Genomic DNA, 18,797 nt, shown 5'->3' with positions numbered 1-18,797 from the left:
CAGTTCAAACCTTCTAGTTTTGCTGCTTTAATTTTGCTACTCTTTTGGGAAGGGGTAGAAACTTTTAGATAAGATAAGGCTTATGCTCTGTTCACCATTGACAATTCAATAGAATCTCAACACTATGGGATTTTCTCCCCTCTATAGGTACTGCAGGATCATCTTATAAAAGAAACACCTGATACACTCAGTGACCCACAGTAAGTCATCTGTCTATGTAACTCATATTAAGGATTTGTTTCGCTCAAAGGTAATGAGATGATAATTTCAAGACCATATTTTTAAAAAAAGAGATTGTGAAAGTAGAGATAAAAATACTTGATATAATACTATATGCCAGGTGCCATTTTAAATGCTTTTACTTACAAGTTGTCCTGCTATTTAATTTGAATTATCTGGAAGTTACACCTTCGGTTCTTCGACAAAGAGGTATTTTTCCCCATATTTACCTTTTGAGAATCCTAGCAGGAGGCATATTAAGGTCTGGTTGAAATAATAAGGAACTATGAATAGTATGAATAGTACTACTCTGTTGAAAGAGAAGTAAAATGTCCCATTTATTTTTATGTGTTAATCAAACTGTTAGAAGTTCATAATGGAAAGTAATCTTAGATGCACTGATATCCCTTCCCTAGAATCATCTTGCTGCTGAGAGCAGTTTATTTGCACACTTTTCTCAACCCACAGCTTTTCATTTACTTTTACTTTGTACTTGTTGAGAAATACATGATTAAAATTTTGTGTGTTTTATATTTTAAGGGAGGAGGGTTGGCACAGGGAGAATAGAATGTAGAAATAAAGCAACTTCAGTAGATATTTAATGATAAACCACTTAACATAGAAGTGACAATGATCTCCTTTGGCTTATTCTCAATCCTTATGTATATTTCTTTTCTTTCCACATCAAGAACGGTTCCAGAGGAAGAAAGAGAAGCTAAATTCTATCGTGTTGTAACTTGTTCCTTATTGGCATTAAAAAAATTGCTTTGCCTCTTACCTGAAAATGAGCTTGATTCTCTGGAGGAGAAATTTAAGTCTCTTTTATCACAGAATAAGTTTTGGAAGTATGGAAAACACAGTATACCTCAGGTATCTTAATCTTCTATTGTAAACATTCTGTGATTCCTTTTTTTCCCACTGTGATATTAGTTTATATTTATACTTTATGCTTAAAACTCTATGAACACATCTTTGTGGTTAGACTGAATTCCTCTTTTACTGCAATGTTACTGTATTTTCACTTTTTTGTTTAGTTATTTAGACCTCAGATTCAGAGTTGTATTATCACACTCCTCTGTTCATGGTACTTTAAAATTGTTGGTGTGTTTGAGGCTCTTCTAACTTAGTGCATTTTTTTCTCTTTTGTCTCTGTCTCACTCTCTATCCTCCACTTAACCATTCTAAATATGCTTAGTATATGTCCTTTTATATGTAAATAGTTGATTCTTGTTACTCATGGTAATTAGGTTTTATGAGGAGCGCATGAACATTCAACTAGTGAATACTGAAGTGTTGCTCTTAAAGGATTAGGTGCCCTGCAAGTCTCTGGTCACAACATTTTTGCCACTTGGTCAAAATATAACCTTGTTTTCTGTGTGTTTGTTTAAAGACATCTTAATATATATTGTTGATTCATTAACATCAAACTCATAGCCAATAGCACTAGAAGTCATGCCTGAATGAAGCTTACCTAACAAGTATTTTCCCTGTTAGGCACATCATAGCCTTTTTGCATGTATTTTTATTTCACATAAATGGTATTGTGTTATATTTTATTCCATTTATTTTTTTACTTAGTTCTTTTTAAGTACTGGGTGGCTCAGTTAGTTAAGTTTCTTTAACTCTTGATTTTGGCTCAGGTCATCCTCTCAGGGTCGTGAGATTGAGCCCTGCATCAGACCCCACTCTAAGCATGGAGCCTGCTGAAGATTCTCTCTCTCCAAAAAAAAAAAAAACCATAAAGTACTAAAATACTTTAAATCTATCATGTTCTGAATACTGCTATGTAGTATTCAGGAATTTGCATCCTTTCCATTTTACCCCCCTGCATTTTCTCAGTGAGAGATGTCCTGATGCCTCTAACTCCGTGCCCCCACAGAGCAGCAGGGAACATCTTCATTCATGTGCTTTTAAATCTGCAAGGATTTATTTTTTTTTGAAATTCTCTTAACTTCTGAATTGCCAGATCAAAGAGTATATGCATACTTAATTTTTTTTTTAAAGATTCTATTTATTTATTCATGAGAGACACAGAAGGAGAGGCAGAGACATAGGCAGAGGGAGAAGCAGGCTTCCTGCAGGGAGCCCAATTTGGACTTGATCCGAAGATCAGGATCACGCCCTGAGCCAAAGGCAGACGCTCAACCCTGAGCCACCTAGGCGTCCCTGCATACTTAATATTTTGAGTGGTGCCAGATTATTCACCTGAACATTACTCTAGACTCAACTATCATTGCATAATGAGCCCTAGATCCTATATTCTAATCAGGACTAAGCACCATTCAGTCTCTTAATTTTTATCAGTCTAACAGGAGTTCAAAATGATAGTTCTCTTTAATTACTCTGCTAACTTAGTGACTTTCAGCATGTCTACATTTGTACATAAGCTTTTTAAATTTTTGTGTTTTTTCTGTAAACTACTTGTTTATATCTTTCTCCTTTCTTTCTTTTGAATTTATTTTTCTAATTTTACAAGAGTTCTTTGTATATCCTAAATACTCGAACTTTTGTTGGTTTTAGGCATTGCAAATAATATCCCATTCTATCACCTTTCCTAATGTCCTCTTTAGAAAGAAATTGTAATTTTCATGTAATCAGAGTCACTGATTTTGCCGCATGAAGGCCTTTCCTACTTTTAAGCCATAAAAATATTCCATATTTTTAATTGTTATATCTTTCTTAACAGTTCTGCTTCTCATATGAAGTCTATCAATAATCCACCTTTTAAAATGTTAAGTAGAGATCTAGTTACCTTTTTCTTCATGTATAGTGAGCAAGTTTTCCTAACATTACCCGTAAACTATTAATTCTTTCCCTATTGATTCGTGGTCCTGCCATTATGGTACATTAAATTTCTACATAGTCTTAAGTTTATCTCTAAACTCTCTCTTCTGGCCCATTAGTTTTTGTTCCTTCTTATGCCAGTACCAGAAGTTTGCATCCATTCCATTTTAATACGACATGTTAACATAACATCATGATATGTCTTAATAAGTGGTCAGGTGAGTTAACTTTTTTTGTCCTCATCTTCAAGATTGACCAAGTTGTTTTAGAACTTTATTCTTTTGGGGCACCTGGCTGGCTCAGTTGGTACAGCATGTGACTCTTGATCTCAGGGTCACAAGTTTGAGCCCCATGTTGGGAGTAGGGGTTACTTAAACAAAAACAAAAATAACTCTTCATTCTTCTATATAAATTTCAGTAAATTTATTGAATTTCTGAAAAAAATCTAACTGCAGTATTGATTGGGGTTGCAGTGAATGATTTGAGGAGGCTTCCAGTCTCGCTTGTCTTTGTGATGAGTATCTCAATTTATTCAGGTATTTAAAAAATATCTTACAATAATTTTTAAAAGATTTATTTATTTATTTATGAGAAAAATGGAGCAAGCGAGAGTTGGGGGATGAACAAAGGGAGAGGGACACAGAGAATCTCAAGCAGACGCCACGATGAGTGTGGAGCCTCCCTCAGGGCTCAGTCTCATGATTCTGGTATCATGACCTGAGCTGCAATCTGTGGTTTGACCCTCAACCCACTGAGCTACCCAGGCGCCCCTCCTAGGATAATTTTCAACCAACTTTATTGTAAAAAAAGTTTTTCACAATAAAATTTAGCCATTTTAGGCATAGAGTTTGGTAAGTTTTGACAAATGTATATACCCATCTACATGTACATATCCATGTAACCACTACAATCAAGATTTATCACCCAAAAATGGGTTCCTTATGTCATCCTCCCAACTCTAGGCAACCAGTGATCTGCTTTCTGTCATTACAAATTAGTCTTTGTGGGTTTTCATATAAATGGAGCCAAACATAACTCTGTATCTGGCTTCTTTTGCTTAGTATAATGTTTTTAAGATCTGTTCGTCGTTGTTGCATATATCAGTAGTCCATTCCTTTTTATTGCTAAGTTTCATGTAGTCTTTGCATGGACATGGGTTTCATTTTTCTTGGGCAAGGAAAGAAATTGATGGTTGATAGGGTTAGTATATGTTAAATTTCTAAGAAGCTACCAGACCATTGACCAAAGCGGTTGTACTATTTTGCACTTCTGTCAGTAGTGTATGAATTTTTAGTTGCTTCATATCCTCACTTCAGTATTGTTGGTTGTTTTAATTTAAGTCATCCTCACAGATGTGGGATCAGGGATCCGCAAACGATATATATAGCTCATGTGTCAAAATCTGGCACATCTGTTTTTGTAAATAGTGTTTTGTGTTGTCTGTGGCTGCTTTCATCCTAATAAAGCAGAGCTAAGTAGTGGGGAGGGACACTATATGGGCTTGCAAAACCTGAACTATTTACCGTATGGCTCTTTAAAGAAAACGTTTACTGACCTCTGGGGTAGAGATTTTCCATTGTGATTTTAATTTGTATTTCCCTGATGGCCGATGATGTTGGGCATCTTTTAATGTGCTTGTTGGCCATTTGTATACTTTTTTTGAGATGTCTGTTGAAGGCTTTTTCTCACTTTTTAATTTTTATTTCTGAAGTTTGAACTTGGCTGTTTTTTGGTTTTTTGTTTTTAGAGAAGGAGTATACATGCAAGCCAGGTGGAGTGAGGAGGGGCAAAGAGAGGGAAAGAATCCCAAACAGGCTCTGTGCCCAGCGTGGAGTCTTATGTGGAGCTCAGTCTCACAATCTTCAGATCATGACCTGAGCCAAAGTCAAGAGTTGGCTGCTTAACCAACTGAGTCACCAAGGCACCTCATTTTTAATTTTTATTTAAAAACATTTAAGTAGGCTCCATGCCCAACATGGGGCTTAAACTCACAACCCTGAAATCAGGAGTTCATACTGTACTGACTGAGCTAGCCAGGTGCCCCTCTTTTGACCATTTTAAAATTGAGTTTTTGGTTTTTGAGTTGGAAATGTGCTTTATTTATTGTGGATACATACATTTTGTCAGATAAAGAATCGTGAGTGTTTTCTTCCAGTTTGTGGCTTAACTTTTCATTTTGTTAATGGTTTTTAGAGAGTAGGATTTTAATCTTTATGAAGTACAATTTATCAATTTTTTTTTTTTTTACCATACTTGCTTTTGATTTCTTATCTAAAATCTTTGCCTACCTGAGGGTTGCAGAGATTTTCGCTATTCTAGAAGTTTTATAGTTTAGGTTCGTTTATTTATTTATAAATATTTTATTTGTTTATTCATGAGAGACAGAGAGGGGCAGAGGCAGAAGGAGAAGTGGGCTCTCTCTGGGGACTCTCCCAGGACTCTGGGATCATGACCTGTGCCGAAGGCACACACTTAGCTGCTTAGCCACCCAGGAGCCCCTACTTTGGGTTCATTTTTGTGAGTGTTAATTTTTGTGAGCGTCAAATTAATTTTTTAAAAAAGATTTTGTTTATTCGAGAGAGAGTGAGAGCGTGGGGGAAAGGGGAAGAGAGAGAAGCAGACTCCCCACTAAGCAGGGAGCCTGATGCGAGGCTCGATCCTAGGACCCTGGGATCATGATGTGAGCTGAAGGCAGAGGCTTAACCAAGTGAGGCTTACCCAGGCACCTCAAATTAATTTTTTTCACAGAAGTATCCTGAAAGTTGAAAGACTGTCTTTTCCTTACTCTGGCAGCTTTGTCAAATTCAGTTGAACATATATCATGGATTTTAATTTTAGACTGTATGCTGTTTAATTTATTTATATGTTATGTTTATCCTTACACCAATACCACACTTTCTTGATTATTATTGTTTTATAATAAATTTGGGAACGCTCTAACTTTGTTCTTTTAGGCTTTGTGAGGCCTTTTTCATCCTAAAATAATATTTTATAATGTGTTCCATCCTGAATGTATCTATAGTTTTTGTTGCTATTGTGAAATGGGTTTTGTTTTTTATTATATTTTTGATTATATTTTTTATTTTGTTTCTACCAACATAGGCATTCTATACTCTTGTATGCTAATTTTATATTCAGCAACTCTACCAAACTCTTGTTAGTTCTATAGTCAGTGTTTAGATGTTTTGAATATTTTATTTTTATAGCCAGTTATTTTGCTATGATTATAGTTACTTATTTAGGTTACTTTCCAATTCTTTTTTTTCTCTTGTCTCTTTGTATTAATTAGGTCCTCTAGTACCATGTTGAGTAGATGTGGTAGTAGCTGGCATCCTTTTCTTATTCCTGACCTTAATAAAATATTTTTAGACTCTTATTATTTTGAGTATGATGTTTGCTGTAGATTTCATACAATTTAAAATTTACTTTTTATTCTTAGTTGGCTGAGTATTTCTGTCATAAATTAATGATGAAATTTTCTTGATTGCTTTTTCTGACATGTTTAAATGATCATATAATTTTCCAACCTAGCATTTAAGAGATAAACATAGTCATGCTGTCTGTTTATCCTTTTAAATATACTGCTAACGTTAATTTGGTAATATTTTATATAAAACATGCAGAAATAAAGTACTTTATGGGGTTAAATATATATGTATGTGCATTTTTTTAATCCCAGAAAATATTATTATACTTCCAATCTTCATTTAGATTTCTTTTTTTTTACATATTCAAATTATTCATTTTCTTTTTTTTTCTTTTTTTTTTAATTTATTTTTTATTGGTGTTCAATTTACTAACATACAGAATAACCCCCAGTGCCCGTCACCCATTCACTCCCACCCCCCGCCCTCCTCCCCTTCTACCACCCCTAGTTCGTTTCCCAGAGTTAGCAGTCTTTACGTTCTGTCTCCCTTTCTGATATTTCCCACACATTTCTTCTCCCTTCCCTTATATTCCCTTTCACTATTATTTATATTCCCCAAATGAATGAGAACATATAATGTTTGTCCTTCTCCGACTGACTTACTTCACTCAGCCATTTAGATTTACGTAAATATTTGTTGCTTTGTTTGCTCTTTATTCCATCTTTTGCCTTCCATCTGGGATCATCTGCCTTAATGTAGAACGTGACCTTGGATTTCTTTTTGTGGTGATCTGCTGATAATGGAGTCTTTTTTTTTTGTAACAAGATTTTTTTTAATAAATTTATTTTTTATTGGTGTTCAATTTACCAACATACAGAATAACACTCAGTGCTCATCCCGTCAAGTGCCCCCCTCAGTGCCCGTCACCCATTCACGCCCACCCCCCCGCCCTCCTCCCCTTCCACCACCCTTAGTTCGTTTCCCAGAGTTAGGAGTCTTTATGTTCTGTCTCCCTTCCTGATATTTCCCACACATTTCTTCTCCCTTCCCTTATATTCCCTTTCACTATTATTTATATTCCCCAAATGAATGAGAACATATAATGTTTGTCCTTCTCCGACTGACTTACTTCACTCAGCCATTTAGATTTACGTAAATATTTGTTGCTTTGTTTGCTCTTTATTCCATCTTTTGCCTTCCATCTGGGATCATCTGCCTTAATGTAGAACGTGACCTTGGATTTCTTTTTGTGGTGATCTGCTGATAATGGAGTCTTTTTTTTTTTTTTTTTGTAACAAGATTTTTTTTAATAAATTTATTTTTTATTGGTGTTCAATTTACCAACATACAGAATAACACTCAGTGCTCATCCCGTCAAGTGCCCCCCTCAGTGCCCGTCACCCATTCACGCCCACCCCCCGCCCTCCTCCCCTTCCACCACCCTTAGTTCGTTTCCCAGAGTTAGGAGTCTTTATGTTCTGTCTCCCTTCCTGATATTTCCCACACATTTCTTCTCCCTTCCCTTATATTCCCTTTCACTATTATTTATATTCCCCAAATAAATGAGAACATACACTGTTTGTCTCATGATCTGTTTTTAAACTATGAATTAGCTTCTAATCTGTCATGTTATCTGTCTTTCTATTTAGTTTAGGAATTGTGCTTCATTCTTTTTCACATCTGCTGTACTTTTTCTGAGATCCTTTTCCTTTCAGATTTCTTTAAACTTCTATTTCTTTAAATATAGTAAGAACTGTTGATAAGAAATTTGTAACTGATAATTCTAAGATTTTAAAGTCTCAGATCTCTGTGTCATCTTTTGTTTCTGCTGATAGTGGATCATGGTTTCTTAGTTTTTGTTTGTTTGGCTCTATTTAACTTTGTGCAGCTTAGTAGCCTAGTGCATTAATAGGAATAATTTGCGACCCCTGCTGAAGGACTCCGCCAGCTAGAGAGGACTTACATTTGCTTCAGCCAAAGAAATAGTGAATTCTTTCTGCCTTCACTTTTATGTGGCAATTCCTAATGTCCTTTCAGCCACTGATACTTTACAGAAGATTTAAAAAATTTTTTTCTAGCCCTTTTAGTTTTTATTAATGGGAGGGTTAGTATGAATAGTCTGTCAGCTATTGAATAAAAAAATCTTCTCATAGCTCTGTGAAGCTTTAATTTAATCTACCTTTTTATTTTTTGTTTTAGATCCGCTCAGCTTATTTTGAGTTAGTTTCTGCTTTGTGCCAGCGTATTCCACAGTTGATGAAAGATGAAGCATCCAAAGTGAGCCCGTCTGTTCTACTTAGCATTGATGACAGTGACCCCATTGTATGCCCAGCTCTCTGGGAAGCTGTACTTTATACACTTACAACTATTGAGGTGTGTAAGAAAGGTACATTTAGTACATCTGGGAATACTTGTTTTCTAAGTTTGTATCTTAGAATCCTTAGATAAGATATGAGAAAGAGCCTATCAGATTATAATATCTAAAACTTACTGGAAAAAAATGCTTTCTTAGAAATAAAATTTAGAAATAAAATACTTAATCCAAAACTTGGCCTAATCTTAAACTGACTATAAAACGGCAGAGAGTTTTTATTTTTCTTTCAGTTTAGCCAGTATCAATTATTCTTTATGTGATATAGTGAAGTCAGTATATCTGAATCTTATATTTAATATTAAATATATTTAGCTGTTTTATTATGTAGCTTTTATAGAGGTTAATAATTTTAATAAGTTAAATAATTATTTCTGATCAGTGATGTCCTGAGCATGTGGAGTATATGGTTACTATATGTAATAAATTTCTTAAAATTTTAGTTTTTAATGGTGGTGAGAGATTTTAGCCTCTTGAGGTAGAATACATGATTTTTACTTTTGAGAGCTTATATATCTTTTAATAGGGAAAAGTATTTTATGATCTCTAATTATTATTATAATCTTTTCTTTGGTTAGGACTGTTGGCTTCATGTAAATGCAAAAAAAAGTGTGTTTCCAAAGCTGTCAGCTGTGGTGCGTGAAGGTGGTCGGGGTCTGGCCACTGTCATATATCCTTATCTTTTGCCATTTATCAGCAAACTGCCTCAGACCATTACAGATCCAAAGCTGGATTTCTTCAGAAATTTCCTCACCTCTGTAGTTGCAGGGTAAGGAATTCTAAATTTCTTGATCCTTTAAAGCAAAAGAGATTTTTTTTATTTGCATAAATGGGTAGAATGCCATACTCATTATTGTCTTATTTAAATTATCCCCAAATTGTTTTGCTACTTATTAAACACTTTTAAAGTTTTCAGAGAATACAATTGGAATTCTTTCTTTGATACTTTCAAGGCTTCAGTGGTAGTACACAATGGAAGGTGCACTGAATATTGATTGTAAGGCCCTTAGATGGAAATAGTCATTTTTTAAATGAATAATTTTTTGGTATGCTGATAAATACAAATGCCCAAAGGGGAAAAAATGAACCACTGAAGTACTTAGAACTCCATAAACTTAAATATGATAGCTGTTTAAAATCACAGTTTAAAAAATTTTTTTAGTGTATTTGTTGATCTTAATAAAAGATACTCAATTTTATTAATGATTACAAATATATTTTACTACATTATTATCTTTGTTTTCTCTTGAAAATTTTCAGGTGAATTTTTTCCTGAAAAAAAATAGATATGTATTATCTTTTGTTGACACGTATTTATTTGAAAATATGCTTTTTTTTCACACTTTTTCAAGTTCTTAGTTTTTAGTTTTAAGAATTTTACTGTAAAAAAATTCTCTTCTTTTGGTATGATGCCTTTTCCATGTCTTTATTTTGGTGATTCTGAGTTGCTTGTTTTCTTTTTTGTGAGAGTAAGCCATAGTTCTTTATTATTTCTTAGGCTGTCAACAGAGAGAATTAAAACCAGCTTTTCGGAGTGCTCAGCAGTAATATCAGCTTTTTTTGAATGCTTACGTTTTATAATGCAACAAAACTTAGGTGAGGAAGAAATTGAAAAGATGCTCGTCAATGACCAGGTACTTATAATCTAAAAATTATCATTGCCTTTGCATATTGACTATAAAGAATCAAGCTCATTATGTCTTGTTGCCATTTTTATTAATTAACCTTCATACAGATTTCAAATTGAGTAATGTGTATTTCTGTCCAGATAAATAAAAATTCTATATTGTTGATTGCTAAAATAATACCATAATGCCTTAATTAATCTCTGGATGTGCAAACCCTAACTGTTTTGTAGAATTGCAACACAAAACATATTTTCGAAGGTGCTATTTGTGGTCTTTTATAGCAAGTGTAAATCATACAATAATTTGTTACTTTCAAAATATTCAGCTACATTTAAGATCCTAGATAATGTCTCAGTTAACTTATCTTTATAATTTAAGAAAAAGCGTTTTGAATTCTGTGGGTCCTGTATGTCTTTCATATTGGTTTAGAAGAACGTAAAAAACTTGAATAAGTTCAGAAAATGCAAAGAAAACTATATTATTTGTTCATGACCAATAGTCTTGGTTAATTATATCATAAAAAGAATAGGGGGAATGCAGTGAAATCATTAACCTCTTTGTATGATATGAAAATGATCTAAAAGTTAACTCTTTAGAGTTTTGGGAGGAAAAGCAATGTTTTTCAGTTTTAAATGTGGGATTTTATAATGTTTTACAAATACCTTGTTTATTTCATTTTTTTTTCTTTTTTTTTTTTTTTTTTGAGAGAGAAAGCAAGTGAGTGGGAGGAGGGACAGAGAGAGAGAGAGAGAGAGAATGTTAAGCAGGCTCTACACCCGGCTCAGAGCCCAACTTGGGGCGCAATCTCTCAATCCTGAGATCATGACCTGAGTGGAAATCAAGAGTTGGCCGCTTAAGGAAATGAGCCATCCAAGCGCCACCCCCCTTGTTTATTTTATTTTATTTTTTTTACAAATACCTTGTTTAAATTTTATTTCTCCTGAAAACTGAACTTTTCTATTTCTACCTTCTCTTTTAGTTGATTCCTTTTATTGATGCAGTTCTCAAAGAGCCAAGATTGCAAGATGAGCAGCTGTTTAACCATTTAGCAGAAACTTTAAGTTCCTGGGAAGCCAAAGTAGATGTGGAAAAAGATGATAAAACAGCCCACAGTTTGGACAAAGTACTACTGAATTTTTGGGAAAGACTGTCAGAGATCTGTGTGGAGAAAATCAATGAACCAGAAGCTGATGTGAAATCCGTGTCTGGTGTATCTAACCTGCTACAGGTCCTTCAGAAGCCAAAGAACTCACTGAAGTTAAATAAAAAAAAAGTTGGTAAGGTTAGATTTGCTGATGAGCTGCCTGAAAGTAATAAAGAGAATGAAAAATGTGTCTCCTCAGAAGGCGAGAACAGTGAAGGCTCTGAATCAATGGCTGAAACTTCTCTTATTCTTAATTGTTCAGACTTTATATCACCACTAAGGAAGAAACCTTTGGAAGACTTAGTCTGTAAACTAGCAACAATGAGTATTAATTATGTCAATGAGCAAAAGTCAGAGCAACATCTAAGGTTACTTTCTACACTGCTCAGCTCTTTTTCTTCAACTCAAGTATTTAAAATGCTGTTAGGTGATGAAAAACAGAGTATTGTCAAAGCCAAACCTCTTGAAATAGCCAAACTTGCACAAAAAAATCCTGCGGTACAGTTTTTATATCAGAAACTGATAGGTTGGCTAAATGAAGATCCAAGGAAGGATGCTGGTTTCTTGGTCGACATTCTGTACAGTGCCCTCCATTGCTGTGACAATAATATGGAAAGAAAATATGTCTTGGATGATCTCATCGAGGTATAACTGTGTATCTTTTTAAATTATAATGGCTTACATTGCCACACTAATTATAGATAAGTCGAATGAGACATGCATGGAGGTTATTCTTGGGTGGTTTCTTGGCTGTGAATATCTGTCTATTTAAAGAAGAGTAATATATTCTTTCCAATTTTAGTATATGTGCTGCCAACACGAGCACAAGCAATATATCCTTGATCGTGATGGGGAAGTGTGTGAGATTTATGGGTATATGTTCAGTAAGTATGGTAAGATGACAAATGCTTGGTAATAAAAGGCTAAATGTTTTAGTCTATCGTTTTTAAAGTTGGAGTAGCTAAAAAAGTTTTGATTTTTGTAGTTATTGCATAATGACTTCATTGCTTCTAGCAGATTATTTCTAACTCTCTTTTTCCTCTTTCAGGGGGATCTGAAATGGAGTTCTATTCTTCAGGTCATTGAAAAGGTATCCTAGGGATTTTTTTTTTCTTTTTCTCCTTTTTTTGTATTTATGGGTATAGAAAAATAAAAACTAGTCAATATTCACACACTGGTATGTGATCAGGTGTCTATGTTGGAGAACTTCCTTCTTATTGTAACTTTATTCCCATAAGTGGGAAAGCTTTTGATATTTGCTCTTGTCTGTAGTATTATTTTCCTGGTTAGAAATATCAGCAAAGAAGGAACAGGCTCTGGAAAATCCAGTGTTTTTTCCCTAGCAGATAAAGGAAGAGTTAAATATTTGATTACCTTTAAATTAAGACTACAAGTTTCTACCCTTATCCTATCCTTTTCTTCTATAGAAGTGGATTGAGTGGTTTTTACCTTTGACTAGAATACCTCAGGAAATTAAATTTGTCCTACTCTGGAATACTATACAGGCAAATTAAGATCTTCCAGACTTGTCTGATTGCCACTTGACTAAATAAGAAAATTAGTGATAAAAAAAAATCAAAGAACATAAGCAATTTAGAAGTTTTAAAAAATGGCTTAAGTGTTTTTTCCTAATAAAGATGTAAATGATACAATACTTTTCAACCATAGAAATGTTTAATTACCTAAATTTCTTTTTGCTTTAGCGTTTTATATTATTTTTAAATTTTACACAAATAACTTTTTAATTTACAAGTTTTTTTTTTTTTGGTATCTTTTTAAATTATGGTAAAAGCCCCATAACAAAATTTGCCATCTTAACTATTTCTGAGTTTACAGTTCCGTAGTATTAAGTATATTCACAGTATTGTGAACCAAACTCCAGAATTTATCTTAAAAAACTGAAACTATATTCCCATTAAATAGTACTCCCTATTTCCCCCAATAGTTACTTTTTACAAGAAAAATACAGAATATTAATTTACTGTTTTTCAATGAGAATATAATTTACCAGACAGCATTTTTTTTTAGTTTATCCAGTACATTCTCTCTATATAAGCAGGGTACATGAAAAGCCAGATTATCAGAAAGCTACTTGGTAAGTCTAGAATCAGAGCTAAAGCAGTTAGTAATTTGATTAGAGGAGACTAATACCCATTTCCAACTTAGGAACGTACCTTCCAGGTAACTCAAATACATCCGTTTGGAAGACTATCCTCTTCCTGGGCAGAGTTAGAAGTTCATGGGCAATGTTTGCCTCCTGTATTTCCATGACTAACTGGTCTTTTCATCTCCCTGAAGATGACCAGATTCTTTCTATAGATTTGTTAAAACATTAAATATTGTGCTTCCATATCTTGCTAACCTGAGAGACATTTTATTGAGAAGTTTATTTCCTGGATTCTATAAAGTAGTTCAGTTTTATTTAGTAAACTGTGTTAGGAAAGCCTATATTATAGCTATCTACACTCTAGATTTTCTTGTTTTTAATGCAGCTTTATACTTTAGGATCAGAGTCATAAATTCAGCTTCTTTAAAAACGAACCTGAGTTTTGTAAGCAGAAAAGGACATTAGAGATTTTCTAGGTTAATCTCCATTTCTAAAATGAAGACAGAGGCCCAGATTGATTAAGAGATTGATTTGTCTAAGGTCATAAAGGCAGAATAGTGATAAAGTGTGGGCTAAAATAAAAGCCCTAGTTACTTATAGTTTCTTAAATAAAAGGATAAATGTTTTTTTAGGCACTACCCAATCCGCACTTGGATTTTTTTTTTTCCAGATTGCTTTGAAATGAACCAAGTTGCAAATTCCTTTCTTGTCAGCCCTTAAAGCAAAAGAAGCTCTGGAAACATGGATCAGCATGCTTTTGGGGGTGGATTTACAGTTTTGTTTTGTTTTTTCTTGCTTCCCCACTCCATGAAAATAAACCAGTTGCTGTTAGATATCTGACCTCAGTTACTATTGCAGAGAATTAGGGGAAATAATAAGGCCCATCGTTCATATTGAAGTAATTTACCACTATTAAATAATAATTGTTCTTTAATTTTAGTAAAATTAATGAACAAAAATTTAATATATAGAGCATTTTAAAATCTGTCTTCAAAGTTCATCCATTCATTATTCATTGAACATATCTGCAGTGTTGATAGCAGGTATCAAAGAAGTTTAAGACAGTCTCTACTCTCAAGGAACTTACAATCCCATTGGAAACAAGACATACGCAGATGAAACATTATAAATAATAATACAATCCAGTAAGTGCTTTAGAAATTCAGAGAAAAGCAGTGATGAGTATGGACTGGAGTGGATGGGGGAGACTTCGTAAAGCAGGTGGGCTTTGTAACAATTCTGAGAGAATGGATGGTATTTTGATAAGTAAAGAAGAGGGAAAATATTTGTGGTTGGGAAAATAGCATGAGTAAAGCATGAAAGTATATGTAAGCAAGGCTTAGTGGGGAACAGGGACAATTCTAGGCTTCCTAGAACTTGAGGAAGATTGGGGGATAGTGCTGGGGCCATTATGATGAAGGGAAGTAATATGGTACAAGTAATATTTTAGGCAGATATGCTTTTTGATCTTGCTTCTAATCATTGCTTTGATTTTATGGTTTTAGGCATGTTCTAGTTCAGATAAACATGCTTTAGTAACTCCTTGGCTAAAAGGAGAAATCCTTGGAGAGAAATTGGTAACCTTGGCAGATCATCTTTGTAATAAGGACTTGGAATCCTCAGTACCTTCTGAATCTTACTTCTCAGAAAGATGGGCTCTTCTAAGTTTGGTATTATCCCAACACGTTAAAAATGGTAGGCGAAAATATGGCTATTGTTTTTTAGTAGAGAATAAATCTTTCACTTTTTTGGGGAGATTCCATGTTGCAAAGTTGGCATGTAATTGAGAATAACAAGCTTTCATTCATTCAGTATTTTAATCTTGTAAGCACCCTGAATGTTTATTAATCTTTGTTGCAAGACTTGGAAAACATTGTATTATTTTTAGTTTTATATTCTAAAGGGTTTTGAGTAGCAAAGCTGTTTACTAATTTTGGTGAGCATTGCTTTTTTTTTTTTAATTGCTTTTTTATGTGAGAGAAAATTGCTTAAATAAAATTGCTTTTGTGTGTGAGAGATCAGATTGATTTGTTGATAGAATTTTCTTTTGTCTACTACATAGATCTTAAACATACAGAAGACTTAAATGGTTGTTAACCCCAAGTATTAAAAACCACACTGTTGATATTTTTAAATTTTTTGTCTGTGTGAATTTTTTTTTCTGTAGATTACTTGATTGGAGAAGTGTATGTTGAAAGAATTATTGTTAAACTTCATGAAACTTTATCCAAAGCAAAGGAATTGTCAGAAGCTGAAAATAATGACTCATCAGTGTCTTTTATCTGTGATGTGGCTTATAACTATTTCAGCTCAGCAAAAGGATGCTTGCTAATGCCATCAGCTGAAGACTTACTGTTAACTCTCTTTCAGTTATGTGCTCAAAGCAAAGAAAATACACATTTGCCAGGTAATAGCCTACTGCTCAAATGTTTTGTTGGGAATCTCCGGCCCTGACCTTCATAGTGTAAGTGCCCAGGCTTTATTAATTGAATCATAATATACTTGAAAGTTGAAAGCACTTTGATTTAAAGGGCTACAAATCTTAAACACTTTCAGCTTTAGTAACTAAGTTAAAGATGTATGTAGACATTCTGTCTAAATTCTTTCTTGATACTAAAGACAGTTTTAGAAGGGGCCATGATAGATAATTAAAATCTTAGTCCCTTCACTCATTGGCTATGGTTTTTCAAGTTGCCTAATTTCTTGATGCTTCAATCTCCACATTCATAAAGGGGGGGGATATTGATATCTCCTCCTCTTAATATATATCAAGATGACATTGAGATAGTCTTTTTAAGGGCTATCTGGCCTTATGTATTAATTGAGAATAATGAAAAGAATATTTAAATTACCAGTATTGATAGCCTTCTTCCCCAGCCCTTTTTTTTTATACTAACTTCTATATTTGGAAAAGGTATAATATTTTTCACATCACCAAAAGGACAATGCTCTTGTAAATAAGTTCAGATCAGAAGAAAGCTAACTTTAAAAATCTTAACATGTTTGTATCTTAGCTCATGCCATGAGCTAGTTTATATTATTGCACATATATGACATGATTATTTTGGCAATTGAATAGTAATTTTATGTTTTCCTTTTTTAATGGTGTCTTAAAAATCTCAAGTCTGCATCGAGTTATTTCAGATATTTTATACTGATTACAGTTGCTTCACAGGGATTACAAATTACTGTTGACATCTTGATTTTAGACTTTCTTGTCTGTAAACTGAAAAATACTTGGCTCTCTGGTGTAAATTTATTGATCCACCAAACTGGCAATGCATATAAACAGAGTACCTTCCTATGTTTATCTGCTCTGTGGCTGAAGAACCAAGTTCAGTCTTCATCTTTGGATATCAAAAGGTAACTTTTTTTGTGCTTGTTTGCGCAGTATCTCTTTAATACCTGATAACTGTCTTTAAATAAGAGCCCACGATTAGTATGCCTATGAAAAATGACTTGTTACATAGAAATCTATAGGACTCTGTAAGATGATCCAGACAAAAAGATTTTTCCAAAAGGAATTTGTTTTAATGATCATTCGTTTAAACTCCATTAATTGAAGAGTGATTTGTCATAGCATATCTGCTGGACTTCTAATTTATGCTCAATGATGTGATGGTGGTGCTGTACTGTGTCTTGTGGGCTGGTGTGGATTATAACTGTAACCTCTCATGGCCACCACACATAGTGATTATTCTTCATTGTTTATTTTTGGGGAGTGAATAGCCACTGTGTTAAGGTGTTGAATTGCAAATATATTTCACACCTCATGCCTAAATCTATATATAAAAGTAAAAACCAAGAGAATGCATCCAGAGGCTGTTAGGATTGGGTCATATATTTTTCTGATTATCCTGGGGTTTTTTTCATAGAATAAGATAGGTGTATTTCAGAAATATCTGAAATAGGTCAAGTTCCCTTCATTCTGAGATAGAAGCAGCACTCAAATTCAAATCATAAATGTTGGATTAAATCCGTAATTTGGCTGTGTGTATGTTGGATACAGAGAAGAGGGAGTTTACTTGTCCTTTTGTTCAGATAAACTGTTACCTGCCATAGGGTATTTAATATGTACCAGGATGTTCAAAGTAGTCATAGCATAACTATAATAGTTACATTTTTTTTCATTATTTCCAGTCTTCAAGTACTCTTGTCTGCTGTTGATGACTTGCTAAATACACTTCTAGAAAGTGAAGATACTAATCTTCTGGGAGTATATATTGGAAGTGTAATGCCAAGCAGCAGTGAATGGGAAAAGATGAGACAGTCTCTTCCTATGCAGGTATATTTGAGATTGGACAGTGCTTATCTTATTCTGAAGTTTGGACTTCATGCAAGCTTAAATATTTTTATTTTATTCTGGGGAAGAAAATGGAAACAAAATCAATCTCTTTTTTTTTCTGGGGAGAAAAAAGGTAAATGAAATGGATATCTTACTTTGCCTTTACGTCTCTGAATGCTCATATATTGGATGTTTTTTGTTTGTAAGACAGTGGCAGTTGCCATAGTACAAGGTGAATTAGACCTAGTTTTGTCCTGAAGGAGCCTTAAAGAAATACAGATGTTGATAATTTCCTATAGTAAAACTCAAACTTCTAGGCTTCTGTGATTCTACTAATAAACCAGTAATAACTTCATTTTTGAAGTTATTCTAATAACATTTTAAGGATACTCTAACTTCATTTTTGTTCCCTGTCTTAATTGCATAGGTAGTAAATAACTTAGAATATCTAATGATTTTGTATATAATTTAATGTATTCTTTTTACAGTGGTTGCATAGACCTCTTTTAGAAGGAAGATTGAGTTTGAATTATGAGTGTTTCAAAACAGATTTTAAAGAACAAGATACAAAGAAACTTCCCAGCCATTTGTGTACTTCAGCATTATTGAGCAAAATGATATTAGTTGCACTGAAAAAGGAAATAGTCCTAGAAAATAATGAGCTTGAGAAAATAAGTAAGTATATATGAGCATTCAGATATAATAGAAATGTTTTGAAATAATTACAATAAATATAATTTTGAAATAATTTTGATGAACCTACAATTTAGATAAGAATCTTCCATTCCTAAAAACTGTTTTAGTAATGAGGAACTTGAGGTTACTTGAGTGATGAATGGTAAATTTCAAATTGGGTGGAAACATGAAATCTTGCTAGAATCTTGTTAGCTG

At 33.6% G+C, this 18,797-nt stretch overlaps 1 protein-coding gene across 1 annotated transcript in view; it reads left to right on the top strand.

Moving 5' to 3' along the window:
* LTN1 (listerin E3 ubiquitin protein ligase 1) overlaps positions 1-18,797 on the top strand; it is a 66,875-nt gene that overhangs the window by 9,653 nt on the left and 38,425 nt on the right. The window contains exons 5-16 of the mRNA XM_038581288.1: positions 148-200; positions 909-1,089; positions 8,571-8,744; positions 9,321-9,511; positions 10,241-10,376; positions 11,350-12,159; positions 12,563-12,604; positions 15,127-15,316; positions 15,789-16,028; positions 16,831-16,984; positions 17,762-17,906; positions 18,395-18,581. Of these exons, the coding sequence (XP_038437216.1) occupies positions 148-200; positions 909-1,089; positions 8,571-8,744; positions 9,321-9,511; positions 10,241-10,376; positions 11,350-12,159; positions 12,563-12,604; positions 15,127-15,316; positions 15,789-16,028; positions 16,831-16,984; positions 17,762-17,906; positions 18,395-18,581 (2,503 nt within the window). The remainder of the gene's footprint in view (positions 1-147; positions 201-908; positions 1,090-8,570; positions 8,745-9,320; positions 9,512-10,240; positions 10,377-11,349; positions 12,160-12,562; positions 12,605-15,126; positions 15,317-15,788; positions 16,029-16,830; positions 16,985-17,761; positions 17,907-18,394; positions 18,582-18,797) is intronic.

The sequence above is a fragment of the Canis lupus genome, chromosome 31 (genome assembly GCF_011100685.1).
Source record: "Canis lupus familiaris isolate Mischka breed German Shepherd chromosome 31, alternate assembly UU_Cfam_GSD_1.0, whole genome shotgun sequence".
Taxonomy (NCBI): Eukaryota; Metazoa; Chordata; class Mammalia; order Carnivora; family Canidae; genus Canis; species Canis lupus.
The sequence above is the reverse complement of the archived record's forward strand: the minus strand, read 5'-3'. Positions and strand labels throughout refer to the sequence as shown.